General features: G+C 47.6%; 1 protein-coding gene across 2 annotated transcripts; it reads right to left on the reverse strand.

Annotated features, from left to right (window-relative positions):
• Positions 1-288: 288 nt before the first annotated feature.
• LOC136588091 (histone-lysine N-methyltransferase PRDM9-like) lies at positions 289-26206 on the reverse strand. 2 transcript variants are annotated; one of them, XM_066587040.1, is made up of 9 exons: positions 26079-26206; positions 25451-25567; positions 25234-25359; positions 25077-25149; positions 22170-22261; positions 20399-20486; positions 19995-20071; positions 13820-13922; positions 289-1475 (listed from the first exon to the last, which is right to left on the reverse strand). In XM_066587040.1, the coding sequence occupies exons 2-9, from the start codon at positions 25565-25567 to the stop codon at positions 475-477; spliced, it is 1677 nt and encodes a 558-aa protein (XP_066443137.1). In that variant the 5' UTR covers positions 26079-26206; the 3' UTR covers positions 289-474. The 2 variants fall into 2 exon arrangements, with proteins under 2 accessions (XP_066443137.1, XP_066443136.1); XM_066587039.1 differs by having other exon boundaries at positions 20399-20489.

Raw genomic sequence — 26206 nt, forward strand, 5'->3', positions numbered from 1 at the left:
TGTGAGTACTCTGATGTAGACCTAGTTTTGAGTTACTAGAGAAAACCAGAATTCCCTTTGTAGTGAATAGTGATGAGCGAGCATTGCCCTTAGCGAGTACCTGCCCGCTCGAGACAAAAGGTTCGGGTACCGGCGGCGGGCAGGGAGCTGCGGGGGAGAGCGGGGAGATCTCCCTCTCCCTTTCTCCCCCCCCCGCTGACTGCTACTCACCGCTCCCTGCCCGCCGCCGGCACCCAAACCTTTTGTCTCGAGCGGGCAGGTACTCGCTAAGGGCAATGCTCGCTCGAGCAATTGCCCTTAGCGAGTATGCTCGCTCATCTCTAGTAGTGAAGCTTTTGCACAGATAGAGCAGGGTTCTCTCTAGGGTTATTTTTATCGTTAGATACACTAAAGCTGGGAATTCTGGCCAACATTTTCCCCACATTTGTTGCATATGGTTTGCGTCCTATGTGGATTCTTCAAAAAGCAAGCCGTTCAGACGCCTGGGCACAATCCGGAGAGTTTTTCCCCCGCATGCATTCTGTTATGGCTAACGAGACTTCCTTTCTTAGCAAAACATTTTCCGCACTCCTTACAGACAAAAGGCTTCTCCCCTGTGTGACTGCGGTAATGTATAACAAGAAGCGCATTGCAGATGAACCTTTTCCCACAGTCTGGACAGGCATGTGGCTTTTCTCCAAGGTGGTTCCTTTGATGTTTTCTTAGGTCAGAATTGCTAGCAAACGGTTTTCCACATTCCTTGCACTCAAATGGTTTTTCTCCATAGTGAATTCTCATATGTTCTTGAAGGATGGCATTGCGGGCAAATGCTTTACCACACTGTGGGCATACAAATGGTTTCTCACCAGTGTGGCTTCTCTGGTGGATAACCAGCAAACCGTTACTTATAAACCGTTTACCACAGTCCAAACATTCATGCGGCTTTTCCCCTTTGTGATACTTGATGTGCTTCACAAGCTGGGAGTTAGTTGTAAAGAGTTTTCCACATTCTGGACACGGGAACGGTTTCTCTCCTGTGTGGATTCTTTTGTGTTCCACTAGAATGCTGTTGCGAGTGAAGCCTTTTCCACATTCTGTGCATATATAAGGCTTTTCCCCACTGTGAAGTCTTTCATGTCTAATGCGTTGTCCATTACTGATGAACCTTTGTCCACATATGGAGCAAACATAAGGCTTTTCCCCCGTGTGAAGCCTCCTATGTTCTACCAGAATTGTATTACGGGTAAAGCCCTTACCGCATTCACAGCAAACAAAAGGTTTCTTGCCAGTGCGGGTCTTATCATCTGACATTAGTCGAGGGTCTTCTGTCTCCATGCATAAAACCTGACTGCCGCTGGCAATACCTGTGGTTTGTGCGGTATCAAGAGAGTTATTTAAATAGCTTGTATGTTCTGGTCGGGAACTATGAAGTCTGACAGGTTTGTCTTCTTCATGGGACAGGATGGTTACTTGAAAAGGATTTCCAGTGTTCTTAGCTGTCCAAAAAAAAAGAACAAAAGATTTAAAGTCAATCTACATGGACACGGCTTCACAAAATCATCAAACCGAAAGCAACCAAAAACCTCAGTGACCCAGATATATCCAAATCATGTAGAAGGGGCAGCGGGAGATTAGATGTGCAACTGCTACTCTTCTCATCCCTTTAGTAGAAAAAGACTCGGAAATATGATGGACAGCCCAGAACTTCTCCAATTGTTGATTTCTACACAACTTTAAAGGGGTTTGTGAGGTAAAACGAACAAAAACATTTCGCCTCCATTTATTTAATGTTTTTGCTGTGCATAATAAATAGTGTGTTCAAATCATAGTACAGGGAATTACGGACATGATGATACCAAATATGCAGGGTTTTTCTTAAATGTTTAATTTTTTTAAAGCATTGCAGGACTTCTATACTAAAAAGCTTGCATTATCTCTTGTAATAGCAGTCATAGGCAATATCTGGCGTCCTGTTGCCATGGCAACCCGTCACCCCCCTCCCCGATTACATCGCAGGTGTTTGATGATATCAAAGAGGGAGCGCCCTCCCCATGTGAACCCTTTACATGCCGCAATCTACATAGATCGAGGCATGTAAGGAGTTAACCGTGGGAGGGGGTCGCTGCCCTCCTGTACAGCTGGCTCCTGCTTCAGAATGTCGCAGGTTCAGCTTCTGATCCCATGCCACCCACAGGATGTAAACTTACGACCTGTGGTGTTAAGGGGTTAAACTTTACATCCTATCCCTGACTACAAACAAGTAATTTTAGAGCTTTCTTGGCATCATTTTAACAATATTCTTGACTTTAAAAAGGAGATTAAAAACACTCTTTTAGTTCAGGCACAGCAAGGGTTTAACATCATGATGTTTCACATACTTCTTTAGCTATGGAAGGGTTAAAAGAAGTGAGAACAGCATTTATAGATTTTCTAGGAAGCTCACAATGGTCAGGAGCTTAATACGGATTTTCTGAGGACTGTCGATTTTTTTAATTCATTCACCATGTAGCTCTCCCTCCAGTATATATTAGTCAGATTGTTTTGCCTTGGTTAGTTACTGCTTTCTGTCCGAGACCCCCGCCCTTTCTCCTCCGATGGCCCTGTTACCTCAGTGCTGACCAGCTCGGATCTACTGTGGGGTTGTGTGCTCAGTTGCTAGTCAAATTCTCAAGATGACCCATACCACAGAAACTGCCTGTATGGGGCCAGAGACACTCGTATCATAGTTACTGAGGATGATCACACAGCTCCTGTCATACAGTTACAATAGAGGAGGTCACAGCTCATCCTACTGTAACTTATTTACATGAGTATAGAAAGGTAATGACAAATCACACTGTCCCACCTGCAAGCAAACGTGGTATAGCCTCAGCTAATGCCCTGCTGATGCATCTTGGGATAGATGTGAAAGTGAAAGTAAAAATCTCAGCCTCAAGATGGTACCCGATGAGCATCAGACAGGGGAATGCACTGCATGGAAGAGGCTACAATACACAAAGGAGACCTCCAAAATGTGATAAGCAATGAGGTGAAAAGGGCAGAGATAGAAAAATGTGTTTTCGCTGGAGTGGCCCTGGAATTTTAGATTAGCAGTGCTTAAACCCCCAACAATCACATTAAAAAGACAAAAAGCAAAAATATCACCTTGCTTTATTGTAGATTTTGATTTTGTCTCATGTAAATCGATTTGATGCCGAACTCAGTCGCCTTAAGTGCATTTTTAACCCCTTAGTGACATAAGTAATTTTAGTCTTAAGAGCCAGGAAATTGTATGCCCTTTTCTGTTCCACGTCAAAATGTTTTTTTTTTTTGTCAGTGGAGCTATATAACATTTATTTTGCGGGACCAGTTCTAGTTTCTATAAGATCCAATTTTGGGCCCATATAATGCATTAACCCCTTAAGGACCAGATACTTTTTAGGGATTTTACCCATTGCGGTGGTTTAACCCCCTCCTCCCCCCCCCCCCCCCCTGCACATCTGTCTAAGTATGTTGCTCTCACATTGGCAATTCCCTGCCAGGTATCACTAGACAGTCCTGCCCCACAAGTCTACGGAGACCACTTCAACCATACTTTACCTGCAGATCGTTACAGGCTGTTCTGTCCTATAAGAGACAATTTTTTTTTTTTATAACTGGTTTTCTCCTTCAGACTTTCAAAAAAATAAAATAAATTAAAATAAATCATAACATTTTACAGGACCCCAGAGAGAATACATAGAATGTCCCCCCAGGCGTCACCCTCATGCTGGAGATGCCCGGACGTAAGGGGCAACATGTCACACATTTGGTGGGAATGCCGGCCAATAGCAGCACTGTGGGAAGACGTATCGGGGTTGCACAATAATTTATGCAGGAGGGAGGAGCGACTCACACTTGAGATAGCAGTACTATCCATGTACCCGAGATCCGTCTCAACCACCAAAAAGGGACTGCTTCGCTTTTTCGTACAGGCAGTAAGGCAAATCATCCCAAGGTACTGGCGGTCTCCTGCGCACCCCCTCCAGGAGTCAATGGGTCGAGGCGGTCAACGAGTTGGCAAGGTTCGAGGAAATGAGGGCTGACGAAGACATGACCACCGAAAAGTTCTATGAGATTTGGTGGCCATGGCTAGACTTCAGGGCATCCCCCAGGGCTGCGGAATGGATAGCACACGGTCTGGTATCGCCTTAGTGATGCAACCAAACCCGCAAAACATGCTAAAAAAGATACCAGAGACCAACACACATGAAACGACCCAATATTGGCTCCTGGACAGGTAAACACATTACTGGTGAATTTCAATATACGGAAATGAAACCACGCTTGCCGAGGCATACCAGCGACCCAGCTCTCACCCCTGTCCTACCCCCCTTACCCCACGCCTTCCCCCCTCTCCCTACTCCCTACTGTAGTTAATCTCTATCTAACGTTTGTGTCTCTTCTTTTTTCTTTTCCTTCTCCTAAGTCTTAGTGTTAATTTTAGGGTTAGATTAACAGGTTTAGTTCAGGTATTCTCTAGGGTAAAAATTTTGGCAGCAGGACGTCAGAGATCAAAAAAGACGGATGAGAAAAGTCGATATGGCATGTCATGATGTGAATAATATGTTGCCTGCTGCAAAGCAACCTGATACATAATTTGTATGTAACAAGTGCTGCCCTAATAAAATCTTTTTGAACGAAAATAAATCATAACATTTTTATTTCTCCGTTACATTTCTAAGTGGAATGAAAATGAAGACAATTGTGCCGCCTTGAGGGGTTGTTTTAACAGCATACACTCTGCAGAAAAAAAGGCAGGATCACTTGGGCCATTATGATTAAAGTTCCAGATTTCTAGGGTTTTTTTTGCAAAAAATAAAAAGTATTTCTGACCTCACCTTTTGACCTCTGTAACGTAATGAGACTTAGATCTCCTGTGATACAAAAACCATAACTATGCTGGTGGGTCACTGGCCCAAGAGTGCACATCTAGAAGAAAAACAGTCTTCTCATGGAGTAATGGCGCTGCAGAGCGGCCTGTAAAATACACCGCTTCACTTCAAACCAAAGCAGAAGGAAAAAAGGGTTAGAGAGCCTCTGCCGCTATCAGCTTGGCCTCTGGGGCAGCATCAGATAGTGTCCGTCACCCTAATTACAGTCATGTGTTTGAGTCAGGAGTTTGAAAGAAACTTATATTTAATTAGTAGCTGCCAGACACAGAACTAGTGCTGCATATTCATGAGCTGAAGCCACACCCACCTCACCCTCCAGCCAATGATTACGTGAAACACAAAAAGTAAAGGGTGGGCAAAGCTACTGGTGAAGGAGGAACATAGATGTATGGTGGAGATGCAGGTTGTTGCCATCCTAGTGACACTGTAAGCACAGAAGAAGAGGGCAGAATGAGGTCCAAGCATGTGACCTCAGTGGAGGTATGGGGTGTAAAAAGTGGCGTTCCGTGAGTCTCCGTAAGCTTGATGAGGTGCGGCGGTTTCACACAGAAGGCGCTCAACAAGGTGCTCCTGGAACTGCATGAAGGCAAGCGTTCCCGGGGCTTCTTGTAAAATACGTATTACAGGTAGCGATCTGAATAACGCCGGGCTCATGCGGCCATATGTGGAATCCGCTTGCGGAGGCCCGCAGCGGATCCCATCTGTGAGCCCGGCTGTGACCCTGCGTACGGCTGCGTAATGTACTGCGCATAACTGCCTACTCACACAGGCGGTCATGCACAGTACAAATTTTTTTGTATTTCCCGCACTGTCGCTTAGCGATGACGGGGGTACCCGCAGCCCGTATACAAGGTAGTTGCGTATGGGCAGCGGGTATATCCACGACCATGGAGCACAATGGGCTCTACGTTGCAAATATCCGCAGTAAAATAGAACCTGCTGCGTTCTCTTTTCTGCGAGTGGATTACGCAATTCCGACCCGCTAATGTGAGCGGAATTGCGTAATCCAATGCGATTGATCTGCGTATTACGGTGGATCAGACGCATGCAGAATCCGTAATTCCTATGCGGTCATGTGAGACCGACCTAAGGTAGATCTCTACCTTTTTATCACGTGACCAGGGACCGCTCAACGAGGCCACCAGTCACTGCTCCAGGCTCTCTGTGACCGTTGGTCGCTGGGAGCAAGGAGATTTTAAATTTCCTGGGCTCCCTGACTCCTGCGCATGTGTCCGGCTTTTTGCCGGCAATCGCATGTGCAGAATTCGGGAAGGTCCACGGAGGAAGATCGCGTCGGGGTTCAAATACGCAGGCCTCCGGTAAAAAGTTTCATCTCCTCTCACCGATCGCATCAGTGAGGGGAGATGAAACTTCAAATTTTTTTTTTTACTTTTACGTGATCGCCATTATTGGATAATGGCGAACACGTGACCAGGAACCGCTCACCGCGGACCCCCATTAAATCTCCATGCTCTTGGCTACGTTTTGTAGCCAGGAGCAGGGAGAATTTAAATTATCCTGGCAATCCACAGCTTTTGCGCATGCGCCCACCATTTTGGCGACGGGTGCGTGTGCAGAAGCTGTGGTAAGGTCCGCGGATAAATCTGGGGGCCTTAGGTACGTACTTTCATCCTCCCTCACGGATATGATCCATGAGGGGAGATGAAACGTACGCTTTTTAAACTTTTAAAAACTTTTTTTTACTTTTTTTTTTAAACTTTTTTACACTTTTTTTTCACTTTACATGATCACTGTCATCCATTGGATGACAGTGATCATGTCCCCGGTATAATCTCTCTGCTCCTGGCTACACATGGCAGCCAGGAGCAGAGGGATTTTAAATTTCCCGGGGCTCGAGCCCGTCTGTGCATGCGCAGACGGGGATTCGGGTCCCGGGACATCGGGACACCGCTGAGGACTGGGGGTGAGTATTTTCACCTCCCCTCATGGATCCGATCCATGAGGGGAGGTGAAACTGACTTTTTTTTAACTTTTTTTTCACTTTTTCGCGATCGCGCTATCCATTGGATAACGACGATCGCGGTACCGGGGACCGCTCACCGCAGTCCCCGCTGACATCTCCTGCCTCCCGGCTACCTACAGGAGCCGGGAGCCAGGAGATTTTAAATCTCCCGCGCCGCCGGGCCTTCTGCGCATGCGGCTGACGTAATGCCGCCTGGCGTGCATGCGCAGAAGACCGGCTTCGGGCCCCGGAGCGGCAGGAGAGCGGGGAGCAGCGTGCCGGACCTGGGTGAGTAATTTCAGCTGCTCCGATGAATCCGATCCATCAGAGCAGCTGAATCTTTAACTTTTGTGTACTTTTATTTACTTTTTTTGCGATCGGCGCTATCCATTGCATAGCGCCGATCGCAATGCCGGGGCGGGTGTCCGAACAGCCCGGGATGACAGTTCCATGCTGTCAGCTACCTGCGGACACCGACAGCATGGAGCTGTCACGTCCACAGCCCGAGGGGCATTATTTTCTGCAGGAAGCATGTTTTTACGTCCTCAGAGAATAAAGCCCACTTCGGGAGGACGTAAAAACACTATGGGCTGGTCGTTAAGGGGTTAATAAAGGCAAGGGTCAAGTCAACGCAAGTCAATGAACAAACATGGATGAGCAGTAAAAAAACTTCACATTAACTGTGACATCAACTAACTAAATATCCAGAACTTCCATCCAGGACAGTCATTTAATGTTATCAGTATACCTGAAGCTGCTGCACACGTCATCGGACGCGTAACCCTTGCTGATCTTTATACTATGTATACAAATGGGACCTTTATTGCTTTACTAGCGATTTTTGTTGTGTTCATATACTAACTGGTTGTATGCAAAATTGTCCCCATTAGCAGAACCCTAGTAACATAGTATGTTAGGCTGAATCAAGACAATGTCCATCTAGTTCAGTCTGTTTTACCCCCCCCCCACCCCCACCCTCTTATTGGTCCAGAGGAAGGCAATTTAAAAAAAAATCCAAGCAGCCATTTAGATCATTCAGAGGAAAAAAAAATTTTCTGACTCCATAATGGCAGCCAGAGTAATCCCTGAATCAACATTTGAGATCTTCAACCCCGCTGGTCACCTAATGTCTATATCCTGTAATATCATAGTGCTCTAGAAACACATCTAGTCCCTCTTAAACTCGTCTATGGATTTTTCCAATACCACATCCTCAGGTAGAGAGTGCCGCAGTCTTACTGCTCCTAAATTTTCCCTCAAAAATCGCTCAAAGCCGTCTTTTGAGCGATAATTGTTGTATTTATCTGCATTGACATCGTGCAGTTTTCGTTAAGGAATCGCTGATCGTTCTCTTTCAGCGTGCTGAAAGCCAACAGTGAGCCTTATCAGGAATTCACAGCGGGATACTATTGTTTCAGCTGTATCCCACTCCCTGAACACAGACGGGGTATGAAAAACACAGCTGCCCAGCTGTCTTCTGCATCCACCGCTCGGAGCGCAAACGTTTGAGCGATCACCTTGCGCTTATAGGCACACAACAATATCGCTCAAGAGACATCTTTTGAGCGATAATCATTGTGTATAAACCAGCCTTTACAGTAAAGAACCCCCTTCTATGTTGGTGATGAAACCTGCTTTCTTCTAGACGTAGCAGATGCCCTCTCGTTACCGTCGTAGTCCTGGGTATAAACAGATCCTGGGAGAGATCCTTGTATCGTCCCCTCATGTATTTATACATAGTTATTTGATCGCCCCTTAGTCTTTTTTCCGGGGTGAATAATCCCAGTTTTGATGCCTCTCTGGGTATTCCAGTCCCGTCATTCCATGTATTAGTTTAGTTGCCCTTCTTTGAACCCCCTCAAGCACTGTAACATCTTTCCTGAGCACCGGTGACCAGAACTGTACGCAGTATTCCATGTGAGGCCTGACAAGTGCCTTATATAGTGGGAGGATAATGTTCTCGTCCCTCGCCCCTATACCTCTTTTAATGCACCCCAAGGCTATTTGCTTTTGCAGCAGCTGACTGGCATTGATTGCTCCAGTTAAATCTACAGTCCACTAGTACACCCAGGTCTTTTTCCATATCACTTTTCCCTAGCAGTACCCCATTTAGTGTATATTGGTGACATCCGTTTTTGCTGCCCATGTGCAGAACCTTACATTTATCAACATTGAACTTCATTTGCCATTTTTCTCCCCAAGCCCCCGGCTTATTTAGGTCCTTTTGTAGTCATACATTGTCTTCCGTTGTATTAATTACCTTATATAAATTTGTATCATCTGCAAATATTGATATTTTACGGTGCAGTCCCTCTGTCAGGTCATTGATAAATATATTAAACAGAATGGGGCCTAATACTGAACCCTGTGGCCCCCCACTGGCGACGGTGGCCCATTCAGGATACGAGCCATTTATTCCCACTCTCTGCTTTTTATCTCCAGGCCAGTTCTTTACCCAGGTGCACACATTTTCGCCCAGTCAGAGCTGTCTGTCTCATTTTATATATCAGCCTATTATGCAGCACTGTGTCAAATGCTTTAGAGAAATCAAGATATATGAAATCAATAGACTCTCCCAGGTCCAGCTTAGAACTTACTTCATCGTAGAAGCAGATCAGTCTCACACAATCAACCCCTCATGAACCCATGCTGATGAGGGGTTATACTGTTGTTTTCCTTGCAGTATTCTAGAATGGCATCTCTTATAAACCCCTCAGATATTTTTCCAATTATTGAAGTGAGACTTACTGGCTTGTAGTTACCAGGCTCTCTTTTGGGCCCTTTTTGTCTATTGGAACTACATTGGCAATGCGCCAATCTAGTGGTACAACACCCGGTCTCTATAGTGGAGGGGCCGCTTGGAGCCAGAAGTGAGAGCACGCTCGAGGCTTGCCTCCCCGGGTAAATGAAAAACCTCAATTGTTTACAGACTCTTATTTTCCAATGTCACAATTTATTTTTTTTTATGATAAATAGTGTGCAAGTTTTTCTTTTTTTAATGTGCATCCATGTTTGTTCATTGACACCACTAAGATATAGTCAGCCTGCATTGACTTGACCCTTAAGGGTGTCTTACCGTTACGGGAATGAAACATTTGGATCCTGCTGATGAGGATTCTGATTTGTAGTTTCTATCATTTCTCATTCACTTTAATAAAGTTGTTCCATCTCACATTACTTTCTCTTCTGTGGTTTGCGCCAGGATCCTACTTTTTTCCCTAATTTCTCTCCAGCTAATGATTGGCAGCTCCCTCTTTCTAGTAACAGTCAGACAGCTGTCAATCAATGGCTGCAGGGCAGAGTGGCGGGACTAGCCTGCAGCTCACTTCAAGTAGTCCTCTACTCCCAAACTACTGCAGAGGTACACATAGCAATCAGTGGCCTGACACTATGTTATGCTGCCCTCAGAAAGGGGTGCAAAAAGATGGTGACAGGTGCTCTTTAACCCTAGTGACCAAGCCCGTTTGCACCTTAATGAGCAGACCAAATCTTGGAAATCTGACATGTCACTTTAACATAGAATAACTCTGTAAAGGTTTTGCATCCAAGTAATTCTGACATTGTTTTTTTCACCACTTCACTTAGGTGGTAAAAATAGACCGATAGAACTTGTGTATATTAAAAGCACCAAAATTGGGAAAATTTTTCACATTTCCAACTGCAATATGTCAAATATGTGCGAACATATTGATAGGATATACATTTCCATGTGTTTACTTTATCCTGGAAGACATTGGAAAAACTAAAGCTTTTTTTAACCATTTAATATTACAACTTTGAGGAACACTTTGTTTTCCTGCATCAAGCCAAGATTGCAAAGGCTCATAGGTGTCAGAATGATAGGCCTCTCAAATGACCCCATTAAAAAAAAAAAAAAAAACACCTCCTAATGTGTTCACTGAGGGGGGGGGGGGGGGGGGCAGGAGGAGTATTTTGACTCCACAGTTTTTTGTCAGGAGGTAATGCAATTTACAGGAGAAAAAAATTACATTTCAATCAAAAATTGACTCCCTAAAAATAATCCCCCCCCCCCCCCCTTTTTGGCATTCCCTAAATCTTAGATAAAAGTAATAATGTAATCTGTGTGGTATGTCTGAAAACAGGGGTAATTAGGGGGGCTGGTTGGGATGGGCACACGGGGCAATAAAACCGGATATTCCACTTTTTTGTGGGGTATTTCTTGACTGCAGCTGCAGTAATGGGGTGTAAAAAGTGGCGCTCTGTGAGTCTCCGTAAGCTTGCGGAGGTGCGGCGGTCTCACAGAGAAGGCGCTCAACAAGCTGCTCCTGGAACTGCAGGAAGGCGAGCGTTCCCGGGGCTTCTTGTAAATTACAGGTAGCGATCTGAATGACGCCGGGCTCATACGGCCGTATGTGGAATCCGCTTGTGGAGGCCCGCAGCGGATCCCAGCTGTGGTCTTGTGCACGGCCGCGCAATGTACTGCACATAACTGAGTACTCACGCAGGCGGTCATGCGCAGTACACCTTTTTTGTTCGTTTATATTTCCCATGCTGTCATTTAGCGATGATACGGGTACCCGCAGCCCAAACACAATGTGGTTGCTTATGGGCTGCTGGTATATCTGTGACCATAGAGCACAATGGGCTCTATGTTGCGGATACCCGCAGTAGAATAGAACACGCTGTGTTGTGCGAGTGGATTACGTAATTTCGACCCCCTAGTGTGAGCAGAATGGAGTATTCAAATGCATTTGATTGATTTGCATATTACCACGGATCAAATGCTTGCAGATTCCGCAATTCCTATCCAGTCGCGTGAGACTAGTTTAAGGTAGATCACTACCTTTTTATACCATTTGCTAATGGCGATCACGTGAACGGGGACCGCTCATCGAGGCCTCCGGTCACTGCTCCAGGCTACCTTCGGTAGATTTAAAATTTCCCTGACTCCCATGCATGCGTCCGTAATTTTGCCGGTGAGCGCATGTGCAGAAGTCAAAGACAGACCGTGGAGGAGGATCACATCGGTGAGGGGAGATTAAAGGGGTTGTCCCGCGAAAGCAAGTGGGGTTATACACTTCTGTATGGCCATATTAATGCACTTTGTAATGTACATCGTGCATTAAATATGAGCCATACAGAAGTTATTCACTTACCTGTTCCGTTGCTAGCATCCCCGTTTCCATGGAGCCCGTCTAATTTTCAGCGTCTAATGGCCAAATTAGACGCGCTTGCGCAGTCCGAGTCTTCTTCTTTTCTCAATGGGGCTCCGTGTAGCTCCGCCCCGTCACGTGCCGATTCCAGCCAATCAGGAGGCTGGAATCGGCAATGGACCGCACAGAAGCCCTGCGGTCCACCGAGGGAGAAGATCCCGGCGGCCATCTTCAACAGGTAAGTAAGAAGTCACCGGAGCGCGGGGATTCAGGTAAGCGCTGTCCGGTGTTCTTGTTTAACCCCTGCATCGGGGTTGTCTCGCGCCGAACGGGGGGGCTGTTGAAAAAAAACAAAAACCCGTTTCGGCGCGGGACAACCCCTTTAATCTTTAACGTAAAGTGAAAAAAAAAATTACATGCAGACGAGCGCATGTACATTGCAGGAAGCCTTAGTAAGTGATTTCACCTCCCCTCACAGTTCTGATCCAGGAACAATTTTTTTACTTTTACATTATTGCAGTTATTCGTTGGATAATGGCGATCACGTGACCAAGGACCGCGCAAACCTTGTATCTTGGCTACCTCCCCAGCAAGCTGGGTACATTTTACTGACCTCGGGAGAATGGAAGGCTGAGTCAACCTTGAGCCGGCTACCTGAACCATGTGGGGATTGAGCTCACAGACTTCAGGTTGTGAGAGGTGAGGACTGCTGCATTAACACTCTGCGCCACACAAGACCCTGGGGCTTTAGTCTACAGGGCCGGTTTGTTTTTATAGCCATGTAGTTTAAAGCCCTGTGAAAACACGTATGGGTGGTCGCTGAGGTGTTAAAGGGGTTGGCCACCTTATAGTACAGTAGACTATTGGTAACTTACTAATATACAGTCCTATCAAGTTCTGTGGCATTTACTTTGCGTAGCCACACCTCTTCTAGCCATGCCATTCCCATCTTGCATATGGCTGCTGATGAAGAGGCACCTGATGCGACCCTGCCAAGCTTTGGCTTGGTCGGGAAGTGCGTCCAGCAAGGAAAGTAGTCAACCACACTATTGCATCCTACACAAGTGATCGCAACGAAAGCCTGGTTTAGACACAACGATTATCGCTCAAAGAATCTTCGAGCCATCACCTCGAGCCATCACCTCGAGGCATCACCTCGAGGCATCACCTCGAGGCATCACCTCGAGGCATCACCTCGAGGCATCACCTCGAGCCATCACCTCGAGCCATCACCTCGAGCCATCACCTCGAGCCATCACCTCGAGCCATCACCTCGAGCCATCACCTCGAGCCATCACCTCGAGCCATCACCTCGAGCCATCACCTCGAGCCATCACCTCGAGCCATCACCTCGAGCCATCACCTTGCTCTCCAAACGGGGGTGCAGAAGACAAGCGAGGCCACTTGTCTTCTGCATCCAGCTGTTCTCTGCTCGGAGCGCCCGGCTGTTATACAGCTGTAACAATAGTAGCAGCTGTGTCCCGCTGTGATTTCCTGATAAGGCTGATCACAGTCTTTCAGCATGCTGAAAGACCAGCGATTCCTTAACGAAAACTGCAAGATGTCAGTGCAGTTAGACACAATGATTATCGCTCAAATGACGGCTTTGAGCGAAAAATTGTTGGGTCTAGATCAGCCTTAACAGAAACCATATCAAAGAGAGACCAGGTTTTGCATCTTTGGTCTGCACTTGCCTAATTAAAGCCAATGGTTCCATTGGAGTACAATTTCCAGCTATTCAAGCAGAACCCAAGACAGAAAAGCTAAGCACAGACCAACATGCAGTGTGAACCACGCCTGAGGTGGCCAATCCCTCAGAGATTGTTGTAAGGACTGTTTCCTATACTCACCTTCGTTGATATTGGAAGAACTTTCTTCCACTTTAATCTTCCCCAGAATCTCATCTTCAAGCAGTGGATGGATATTACCTTGCACAATGTTGATGCAGTTTTCCTTAAAATAAAAAAAAGGTGATAAATAAGATGATGTTTACAACCCTCACAGGACTATAAAATCATCTGAAGACAAACCACAGGTCTAAAAAGGGCCACTCATTATGTAGCTATACCTCCAGTATATATAAATCAGCTATTATTTTGGTTAGTTATTCCTTTCGATCTGAAACTCCTGGCCTCCTCCTCCTCAGGTGATCACGTGATCTCAGTTCTGACAAGGTGAGATTTACTTGGGCTTATGTCTTCTCAAATTAGTCAATTTCTCAGTTAGCAAAAAGAAAATTTTGTACTTCCTGTAAGTTTCTCTCTTGTTTATTGGGTGACACAGCTTGGATCGTGGGTATAGCTACAGCAACTAGTAGGTGGACACTAAGCAAAAAAAAAAAATGTTAGCGCCTCCTACCAGCTATACCTCTCCCGCAGGTACCAATGTAAGCAGTAGGAGCAGCAAATAGGACACACAACAAACAGTCAGTGACAACAAAATTATTGAAAAACTGTAGCTTACTTTGGAACTGGAAAGAACTCTCCAACAAGGAGGAATATATCAGTAAAATACTAGCATGGTGGGTGCCGTATCCCCAATGAAGGAGATGAGAAAGAGATTTTATGGCAAGTACAAAAATCATGTTTTCACGGCAGCTGAAGACCATGGGACATTCCAGAGCAGTCCCTCGAGGGCGGGGAAATTATAGGGAGATGCATTGAATCAGTTTATAGCCGTTTGTGAAAAACTCTTTGAGGCGTCTGCGGAGAGTGTGTGCAAAAAGGTCCACATAGCAGCCTTACACACCTGCATAGCAGAAGCCCCCTTGCGTACCACCCACAAGACACCCACCACCGTAAGCGGAACGCAGGCATTTTGCATGGTACATCTCTGCCACTGTTGAAAAGATCCAGTGAGAAAATACTACCTTGGAATCTGCAAGACCATCAGGAATCAAGATTTAGTGGAAGAAGCCTTGAAAGCCTGAGAACCGGAAAGCCAGGATAGTCTTGTTTTAACCAAGGACTTTGGCTTCTGTTCCTGCATGACTTTCTCAGCTTCCGAGTTTTGGAATGCTCTAGTACGTCTAGATCTGTTTTGTAGTAGTTGAGAACTATTTCTACCAATAGCCTCTGCAATGATTAACCCCTTAATGACAGCCCTATCGTAAAACTACGTCCTGCTGTTGCAGGACGTGTATGGAGGGAGGTAGCGGCGCTATCTCCCTCCATACAGCGCGGGCATCAGCTGTTTATTACAGCTGACACCCGCAGGCAATAGCTGCGCTTGGGCGTTCGGCCGATCGCTGCTATTAACCTTTTAAATGCCCCGAACAGCCCCCCACGGCTCCCCCGCGGTGAGATCGGGGGAGCCGTGCAGGTGTCATGGCAACCGGGGGCCTAATGAATGGCCCCAGGGCTGCCTTAGCAGACTGCCTATCAAGCCATCCACACAGGGTGGCTTGAAAGACTGCCTGTCAAAAGGCAGTATGACGTAATGCTATAGCATTACGTCATACTGCAGGAGCGATCAAAGCATCGCATGTTAAAGTCCCCCAGGGGGACTTCAAAGTAAAGTAAAAAAAATAATCAATAAAGTTTTTTTAATTGTTTAAAAAAAAAAAAAAAAAAAGTTATAAAAGTTTAAATCACCCCCCTTTTGCCATATCCATTATTAAAAAATCCAAATCATAAAATAAAAATATGTATTTGGTATCGCCGCGTCCGTAAAAGTCCGATCTATCAAAGTAGTGCATTATTTTTCCCGCACGGTGAACGTCGTCTGAAAAAAAAAAAAAGAAAGAACGCCAGAAATACAGAAAAAATTGCAATAAAAAGCGATCGAAAAGTCGTATGTATTCCAAATTGATACTGTCGGAAACTTCAGGACATCCCGCAAAAAATGAGCCCTTGCTCAACTACGTCGACGGAAAAATAAAAAAGTTATCGCGCGCACAAAATGACCGCAGAAAATAATTGAAAAAAATTAAATATCTTAAAAAAAAAAAATTTAAGTACTACAGCAAAAAAAATACTATACAAGTTTGGTATCGTAGTAATCATACTGACCCATAGAATAAAAATATCAGGTCGTTTTTGTTGCAATTTGTGTGCTGTAGAAACAGGACGACCGAAAGATGGTGGAATGTCGTTTTTTTTCCATTTCTCTCCGCTAAGAATTTTTTAAAAGTTTTTCAGTAAATTATATGGTACAATAAATAGTGGCATTGAAAAATACAACTCGTCCCGCAAAAAACAAGCCCTCATACAGCGACGTCGATGGATAAATTAAGGAGCTACGATTTTTTAAAAGGGAGTAGGAAAAAACAAAAATGGAAAAAAGCAAAAAAGCTCCGTCACTAAGGGGTTAATGGGGGTGTTGCACCCAAGTACTGGTGAAAACTGTCCTGAGTGCTGACCCCACAGTCTGAAAGTAAGTTTTGGGTAGTGAATGTCTCGAAAAGACGAAGCGTCAACCGTAGGGAGAGTAGTGTATTTCGCCAAACGGGACACTGGTGGACCTACTACTGGCGAAGGACTAGCACTTTTTTGGAAAATCATCCAGAAGAGGATACATGACATCCAGACTCCTAGGTTTAGTGAAGCGTTTATCAGAAAGGTTCAGTACATCTTCAAAACTCTTCACGAGAAGAAAACACCTTTGGAAAAGGCTTTGGACATCTAAAAAAGAAAGTGGCAACTAATGTAGCAGAAGTCTGATCTGGGACTATAAAAGTTTCCCTTATGGCAACTATCAGGCTATCCCCCATAGTGGGAAATTTAGAAGCCTGTTCTTCATCCAGATGAGAAATGGAAGGGGACCCAGAGTTCGCCCTCTGTCCAACTAATATCTCTGAAGGGAGATTGTGATCTTGGTAGAGGAATAAATGAGATGGCAATGCAGGGTACAGTTCTCTTCTGTGCTCTACCCCGAATAGAGTCCCGCATAACTAGTTGGTCTCTATCGGACATGTTTTGACCAGGTTGACTGTCGGAACGATCTACCCTTTCTATAATACCGATAGAGGCCCTGGTAAAGTCAGCGACCACCTGTGATAGGGAGCATGCCCATTCTGGCTCCGCAATTTGTATAGGCTGGGTACTACAAGTCCCATCAAACCTTAGTGAAAAAACTAAAAAGTTGAAAGCCCTGGAGAAAGCATACGCAGGTGGAACCTTGCTGAGCAGCCAGCCAAGATCCAATGGGTGCCCAGTAAAGGAATAACGGTTTGGAGGCAATTGTGAGGTGGGTAATGGGGAGTCATGCATCCCTGAATCCAAAAGGTTCCTAAAGTCCGGCAAGAACCAGGTCTGTCTCCTACAGACACTAAAGTCCCATTTACACAGGGTGAATCATCTAAACGACTGCAAGAGCGGGTGAGACCACCACTACGTTGTTGGCGCTCCTGCAGAGCGTTTAGACATGCAGCTCACTGCTGGGTCCTCGCTCAGCGCTTCACGTTCTATGTAACACACTGAGCGGGGAGGGTTTACACGCAGCAAAAAGTCAGTGATCCAGCGATGATACTTATGCTGGTTGACAGTGAGCAACCAACGAACTGTAGACAAATGGTGCGCGATGGATGTGCATGTAGACAACAATCATCACGCAAATTGGGGAGTTTGAGCAAATTTTGTGAGATAATTGTCCCATGCAAATGGCCCCTAAGGTAAAACTACTTAGACTGGTGCCTGCGATAGACGATAGGAGAAGTATATGCGGGTTTGCTATGTTAGTGCATGGGGAACAGGTTTTACAGAAATATTACAACACAGACCGCCCTTTAGAGTTTCATATTTGTTGAGCAGAGCGTCACTTCTAAACAATAAGGCCTCCTTCCCATGGGTGACAAAGTTGCCCAATTTTGTCGCGTTCTTATACTGCTACAAATCGCATGTATGTGAAGCCCGTGCTTTCCCATGGGGTTCCCTCACACATGTGATGTTTTGTAGCATGTAACAACTCAACACAAAATCTCATGGGTCCGGAGATACGCCCATGACACGCGAGGTTTTGTAGCCCACGTTTCCCTATGGAGCCTTCCTCCCTGTTGCATCGCACGAAAACGCGATTTTCGCGTGGTGCAATGCAACTTTGACAGTACAAAAGCCTACCATCAAAGCTATAATCTAAGCCCTAGCTGCAGAAAAAAAAACAAAAAGACATACATCACTTTAGAAGCGCTCTCCGGCCCCGCTTCTCTTCTTTATCTACTGGCCGAGGACTGAAAAATCCCCACCTCCCGGACGCACTGGCTGTGATTGGCTGACGCTTAGCTAATCACAGGAAGTGCTCAATGAATGGCAGTAATTGAACCAATCACAGCCATTCATCAAGCACTGGCTGTGATTGGCTAAGTGTCAGCCAATCACAGCAAGCGCTTCCAGGAGATGGGGATTTTTCAATACCCGGCCAGAAGATGAAGATGATCAGTGCCGGGGCCTGGGGAGAAGCTGCCGCGGCCCAGACAGTGCAGGAGAGGTGATGTATACTTTTTTTTCTTCAGCTACAGCTTATTTTTGGGGTAGGGCTTATATTTCAAGCCCCCTCCCCCTGAAAATCCTCGCATGTGATGCTACAAAATCGCGGTATTGCAGCAAGAAGAAGCAGCGATATCGCACGGACCAGCGATGCGATATCGCTGCCATTTTCTCCCAGCAATGCTGTGTCGCCCGTGTAAAGGAGGCCTAAAGGTAGCTTATAACGTTCATCAAGACCCGATCTAACATTACCATTGCTTATCACTGATAAAAAGTGGTGACAATTGTCAAAGTCAAATTTGGGCTTTGTGATTGGTAGCTGTAGTGTGCAAAGGAAGGGACCTGGGAGGAGGGACCTGGGAGGAGGGACCTGGGAGGAGGGACCTGGGAGGAGGGACCTGGGAGGAGGGACCTGGGAGGAGGGACCTGGGAGGAGGGACCTGGGAGGAGGGACCTGGGAGGAGGGACCTGGGAGGAGGGACCTGGGAGGAGGGACCTGGGAGGAGGGACCTGGGAGGAGGGACCTGGGAGGAGGGACCTGGGAGGAGGGACCTGGGAGGAGGGACCTGGGAGGAGGGACCTGGGAGGAGGGACCTGGGAGGAGAGACCTGGGAGGAGAGACCTGGGAGGAGAGACCTGGGAGGAGAGACCTGGGAGGAGAGACCTGGGAGGAGAGACCTGGGAGGAGAGACCTGGGAGGAGAGACCTGGGAGGAGAGACCTGGGAGGAGAGACCTGGGAGAAGAGACCTGGGAGAAGAGACCTGGGAGAAGAGACCTGGGAGAAGAGACCTGGGAGAAGAGACCTGGGAGAAGAGACCTGGGAGAAGAGACCTGGGAGAAGAGACCTGGGAGAAGAGACCTGGGAGAAGAGACCTGGGAGAAGAGACCTGGGAGAAGAGACCTGGGAGAAGAGACCTGGGAGAAGAGACCTGGGAGAAGAGACCTGGGAGAAGAGACCTGGGAGAAGAGACCTGGGAGAAGAGACCTGGGAGAAGAGACCTGGGAGAAGAGACCTGGGAGAAGAGACCTGGGAGAAGAGACCTGGGAGAAGAGACCTGGGAGAAGAGACCTGGGAGAAGAGACCTGGGAGAAGAGACCTGGGAGAAGAGACCTGGGAGAAGAGACCTGGGAGAAGAGACCTGGGAGAAGAGACCTGGGAGAAGAGACCTGGGAGAAGAGACCTGGGAGAAGAGACCTGGGAGAAGAGATGCTCTTTATTTTTCTTTTTTGCCATGGGGGACCTGTTTTTACAAAAAGCTTTTAGATTGGACAACCCCTTTAATAAATTTGGTGCCTTTGGGACTGTCAGTCAAAAAAAATCATGCCATGAGCAGGTCTAGACTTGTACCAAAATATGCGCCATTTTTTTTCCTAACAAAATTGACAAACGAAGTGTCCCTGAAGAGTACGCCCACTTTCCAAATTTGGTGAGCGACAAGAAAACGGAGTTCTTTTCACATGTCACAATCGCAACTTGTAAGTTTACTGTAAGTGCTCGTAGGCCTGCATGTTCAGCATAAACGGGGGTCATTTCATGGTAACACATTCTCTTTAAAAATACTTTTAGAGAAGAAAACCTCCGAGCGTCTCAGGCATTCTTACCGCATAATCTATGGGAAGATCGCGCTCTCTACATCTTGAAGAAATCAGGCTTGGTGTTACACCACTACTGGAATGATCTGTAGGTAGAGAATAGATCAGCCAGGAGCCAGTACCGACATGCTGTAGGGCTATATCCACACACAAGAAAAACCATGCTGCCACTGGGGTTGAGAGAGTCCTTGCAGACAGTTACGCCCCCAACCCCAGTAGTCAGAAGGGAACTTCCACTCCACTCTAGTACCCCATCATCAGAGCAGCAGGTTCCACACCATCAGTGACAGCGAGCAGAAGCACCAGGCTGCCAAATGCAACAAGGGCAGGAAGCAGAATGAAATCCAGATAGAAGAGACGGAGTATACTGTGAGGAGTGCTAAGAGAATAAGGACTTCTTGGGAGTTACTAACCTTGATTGGTATTTTCAGTTTTCACCTCTACACCCATCTCCAATGGCAGTTTGCTTTGAGACACAACATCTAGATCCACTGGGTTTTCCTGCTAAAAGCCATATCACATGATATAAAAAAAAGGACATATTAGCTAATTCTTCAACCACACCTTCTTCTACCAAAAAAGACCAATGGTGGACTATGTCGGTGGTTTATCTACTGTATTCATGTAGTAACCTTGGTTCTAGTACTATATGTAATAGGTTTGGTTCTGGTACTGTATCAATATAGTAAGCTTGGTTCTGGTACTCTAAATCATAAGCTTGGTTCTAGTATTGTATCTATGTAGTAAATTTGGTTCTAGTACTATATGTAATATGTTTAGTTCTGGTACTGTACCTACGTAGTAAGCTTGGTTCTAGCACTATATGTAATATGTTTAGTTCTGGTACTGTACCTACGTAGTAAGCTTGGTTCTAGTACTATATGTAATATGTTTAGTTCTGGTACTGTACCTACGTAGTAAGCTTGGTTCTAGTACTATATGTAATATGTTTAGTTCTGGTACTGTACCTACGTAGTAAGCTTGGTTCTAGTACTATATGTAATATGTTTAGTTCTGGTACTGTACCTACGTAGTAAGCTTGGTTCTAGTACTATATGTAATATGTTTAGTTCTGGTACTGTACCTACGTAGTAAGCTTGGTTCTAGTACTATATGTAATATGTTTAGTTCTGGTACTGTACCTACGTAGTAAGCTTGGTTCTAGCACTATATGTAATATGTTTAGTTCTGGTACTGTACCTACGTAGTAAGCTTGGTTCTAGCACTATATGTAATATGTTTAGTTCTGGTACTGTACCTACGTAGTAAGCTTGGTTCTAGTACTATATGTAATATGTTTAGTTCTGGTACTGTACCTACGTAGTAAGCTTGGTTCTAGTACTATATGTAATATGTTTAGTTCTGGTACTGTACCTACGTAGTAAGCTTGGTTCTAGTACTATATGTAATATGTTTAGTTCTGGTACTGTACCTACGTAGTAAGCTTGGTTCTAGTACTATATGTAATATGTTTAGTTCTGGTACTGTACCTACGTAGTAAGCTTGGTTCTAGCACTATATGTAATATGTTTAGTTCTGGTACTGTACCTACGTAGTAAGCTTGGTTCTAGCACTATATGTAATATGTTTAGTTCTGGTACTGTACCTACGTAGTAAGCTTGGTTCTAGTACTATATGTAATATGTTTAGTTCTGGTACTGTACCTACGTAGTAAGCTTGGTTCTAGTACTATATGTAATATGTTTAGTTCTGGTACTGTACCTACGTAGTAAGCTTGGTTCTAGTACTATATGTAATATGTTTAGTTCTGGTACTGTACCTACGTAGTAAGCTTGGTTCTAGCACTGCATGTAGTACATTTAGTCCTGGCGTTGTAACTGTACATAGTAACCTTGGTTCTGGTACTGTATCTATGTAGCATAAAATCATTTTAACATTTTACAGTGGTGGGGCCCACTATTTTCATACAGCCCATGGTAGATTTAATCCGCCACGGCCACAGACCATTTTCTTCTCGTTAGATTGCTCCTTTATAAAGCTATAACTGCATTATAGAAGACTGTGGAGAGGTGAACGGCACTTCAAGGTTATATCTAGGGTCTGACAAAGGGGGGAAATTAATGCAGTACTGATGGCGTTACCAAGTGTGCCGGTGTGAGGCAGGCGGCAAACAGAGCGCCGCAGGACTAGCAGCTTTAGTTTTGATCTTGCTCCATTTCCTACCTTAGAGTGTAACGGACGATCACATTGTACCGCTTCCCCTTTTACTTGCCGTTCTCCACGAGGCAGCCAGGTATTTCTCTTACTGGATACACCTGTAGGAGACACCATGACTGAATGCATAGCTTATACGAGTGTGGTCTAGTGTCGGGCAATGTGAAGAGCTCTGTGACAGGCAAGCAGTGATAAAAGGCTCTCACTAGGACAATGGTTAAAAGACCACCGAAACCCCCCTACTGTAACACTGGGGGTGGCATGAAGTACAGTATGGTGGGCCGACACCTCCGAGTGCCAGGCGCAGTAGCCATCCGTTACAGGGACCATTCTGGTGTCGGAACTGAGGCGAAAATGAGTATGTGGGGGGGAGGGGGCACAATGCAGCTGTTTAACCTCTTAATGTCCATGAGCCTGCAACTTGCAAACTTTCTTATCTTCACTTATTCATTCATGCAAAGTTGTTTATAATCAGAGTAATGCGGCATTTATAGGAAACGAACGATAATTATTGCAGGGGGGGGGGGGAGCTGAGCTCCCACCCTCTCTCTGCCTCCTCTCCGCCCCTCTGCACTATTTGCAATGGGTAGAGGCGGGGCAGGGGCGGGGCTAATTATCGCAACTTAGCCATGCCCCGTCCCACCCCTTTCATTGCAAATAGTGCATAGGGGCGGAGAGGAGGCAGAGAGGGGGCGGGAGCTCAGTTCCTGCTTCTGGCTCTTCCATCCTCCCCCCCCCCTGCAGATGAGGACGACGTATATCGGCTCGGCGTGAAAACCCAGCCGATATACGTTCGTGTGAATGCACCCGAAAAACCATAGTTTTCTCCCATGGCTTTTGGCACTGATCCACACAGAATCGCTTAGTGTAAACTGGGGGACTAGTTACATAATGAATGGAAGAACCCCCCCCACTAGATTGGCCCATAAGGATGCAGCGACACCAATTATGTAATTTTGTTTTATTTATTTTATGACCTAATAGAACAGCAGCTTGAATAAATTCCATGTAAGCTGCAATTACAGCAGGAAAGGGTTAAATAGGCTTTACCTGAGAGGATATGCAGCCACGAATGATCGGAAGAAAGAGTTCCAGCACTAGGATTAGACCTCACAAAGAGGAGAACGGTATGCATGCCAGTGACATTTACCACACGACGACTAATATGGATGATGGGGAGCCCTTACAGAACGGGGGGCCCTTACAGGACGGGGCGACGGGGAAGCCCTTACAGAACGGGGCAACGGGGGAGCCCTTACAGAACGGGGCAACGGGGGAGCCCTTACAGAACGGGGCAACGGGGGAGCCCTTACAGAACGGGGAGCCCTTACAGGACAGGGGGCCCTTACAGGACGGGCCGACGGGGGAGCCCTTACAGGACGGGGCGACGGGCGAGCCCTTACAGGACGGGGCGACGGGCGAGCCCTTACAGGACGGGGCGACGGGCGAGCCCTTACAGGACGGGGCGACGGGGGAGCCCTTACAGGACGGGGGAGCCCTTACAGGACGGGGGAGCCCTTACAGGACGGGGGAGCCCTTACAGGACGGGGCGACGGGGGAGCCCTTACAGGACGGGGCGACGGGGGAGCCCTTACAGGACGGGGCGACGGGGGAGCCCTTACAGGACGGGCGACGGGGGAGCCCTTACAGGATGGGCGACGGGGGGACGGGCGACCCCTTACAGGACGGCGCGACGGGGGAGCCCTTACAGGACGGCGCGACGGGGGAGCCCTTACAGGACGGCGCGACGGGGGAGCCCTTACAGGACGGCGCGACGGGGGAGCCCTTACAGGACGGCGCGACGGGGGAGCCCTTACAGGACGGGCGACGGGGGAGCCCTTACAGGACGGGGGGCCCTTACAGGACGGGGCGACGGGGGGGCCCTTACAGGACGGGGCGACGGGGGAGCCCTTACAGGACGGGGCGACGGGGGAGCCCTTACAGAACAGGGAGCCCTTACAGGACAGGGCGACGGGGGAGTCCTAATAGGACGGGGCGACGGGGGAGCCCTTACAGAACGGGGAGCCCTTACAGGACAGGGCGACGGGGGAGCCCTTACAGGACGGGGCGACGGGGGAGCCCTTACAGAACGGGGAGCCCTTACAGGACAGGGCGACGGGGGAGCCCTTACAGGACGGGGCGAAGGGGGAGCCCTTACAGGACGGGGAGCCCTTACAGGACGGGGCGAAGGGGGAGCCCTTACAGAACGGGGGGCCCTTACAGGACGGGGCGACGGGGGAGCCCTTACAGGACGGGGCGACGGGGGAGCCCTTACAGGACGGGGGGAGCCCTTACAGGACGGGGGGAGCCCTTACAGGACGGGGGGAGCCCTTACAGGACGGGCCGACGGGGGGAGCCCTTACAGGACGGGCCGACGGGGGGAGCCCTTACAGGACGGGCCGACGGGGGGAGCCCTTACAGGACGGGCCGACGGGGGGAGCCCTTACAGGACGGGCCGACGGGGGGAGCCCTTACAGGACGGGCCGACGGGGGGAGCCCTTACAGGACGGGCCGACGGGGGGAGCCCTTACAGGACGGGCCGACGGGGGGAGCCCTTACAGGACGGGCCGACGGGGGGAGCCCTTACAGGACGGGGCGACGGGGGAGCCCTTACAGAACAAGTAGAATTGCATAATAATTCTTATTCCATCTGATGTAGATTTTTCTGATAAAAACAATCATTTATCTAAAGGGGTTTCCAGGCAGCGCTGGCTGTCAGTGCCAGAATACACCAGGGTCAGAGCGGGAGCCGCTGCTCAACCCCTATGACAACAAATAGGTGCAGACGGGATCCCTGTCTGCGACTACGAGCACTGGCCATCACACAGGCGGCTTCCACTCTGACCCTGGTGTAGCCCGGCGCCCGCTGTCTGGAAAACCCCTTTAACTTTGTATCTCACATAAATGTTCTCCTACCCATGGATTGAAACGTTTGCCGCTCCTTCATCTCCTTGGGGAATCCCTTATGCTTTACCGTGTAGTCTGGGTCCTGGAAACACAAAGACAGTGTAATAAGGCACATGATCAGACGGTGCCCCTCGGGGTCACTATGTACGACCCCGGCATCGCTCACCTCGTCAGTCAGCAGCTCAATGATCTTGTTGGTGAGCTGCAGGATCCCTTCGTGTATCGCTGGGACCCTCTCCTGTCCTGGCAGTTCACTTCCAGTTCTGTTCTTAGACCTCACAGGTCCGTATTCCTGGCATAGAGCATGGACAGACATAGTCATTCCCTCGTATCCCGCCGCCGTCCCAGCGTGCGATGGGCGGCAGAACCCACAAATCCCTCACCTCTCCGGTCAGCAAGTAAACCATCTCCAGGGTAAGACTCAATATCACCTCCGTCTTGTCACCTGTCTGGTAAACCTCGAGACACCTTGGTGGTGCCACGCCGTCTGGAGAGAACATCTGTAAATAGAGATTATACATAACTGTGGCACTGAGATACGAGGCGTGACGTCCCCATCACAGGGCAGCTATAGCGGGGGGCACACCAGGGGGGGGGCGCAATATAACCCAGTGAGGGCACACCAGGGAGAGTGCACAGAGAGTAGCCATCATTGTGGTCTGGACACAGAGAAGAGAAAACTATAAGCAGACAACACTAATCAGAGAATAAGCCCCCTGTGACCGCTGGAGGTAACTGCACTGTAATCACTACCACTGTGTGGGCAACATACTGCGCGCAGGGAAGCGGCGGCGCCACACACGGTGGGTATCAGTAAAGCACTGCATAGCTGTACAGTAGGGGGCGCTGCAGCAGCTACTGAGGGGCAGGTCACCAGGAAGAACCTTCTCTCTCTGACATATACTATAGAATAAGACGCTATCTTATCACCGGAGCCGCCGGAGCCGAGGAGCTGAGCAAGACATTATAGGAGGGAACGGCATATCTTGTATCTAGCCGAGAGCTCATCACCTCCGCCCGCCGCCGTACAACCAGCCCGAATAACAGCTACAATGGATGGGATGCAGGGAGGTCCGAAGACGTAGAGGTCACGTGACAGGAGGGAGCGGGGCTTCCTGCACGTCCGGGGATGAGAGGAG

This window comes from Eleutherodactylus coqui, chromosome 13 (genome assembly GCF_035609145.1).
Source record: "Eleutherodactylus coqui strain aEleCoq1 chromosome 13, aEleCoq1.hap1, whole genome shotgun sequence".
NCBI classification, from domain to species: domain Eukaryota; kingdom Metazoa; phylum Chordata; class Amphibia; order Anura; family Eleutherodactylidae; genus Eleutherodactylus; species Eleutherodactylus coqui.

What these genes read in the sequence shown, in the direction of transcription:
- LOC136588091 (XM_066587039.1), bottom strand. Translation starts at nt 25,567, where the DNA reads ATGTTCTCTCCAGACGGCGTGGCACCACCAAGGTGTCTCGAGGTTTAC. An exon ending in ATCGTCCGTTACACTCTAAG is followed by an intron (nt 20,490 to 22,169) that starts GTAGGAAATGGA and finishes TATGGCTTTTAG; the next exon opens with CAGGAAAACCCAGTGGATCT. An exon ending in ATCTTCCCATAGATTATGCG is followed by an intron (nt 13,923 to 19,994) that starts GTAAGAATGCCT and finishes TTTTATTTTAAG; the next exon opens with GAAAACTGCATCAACATTGT.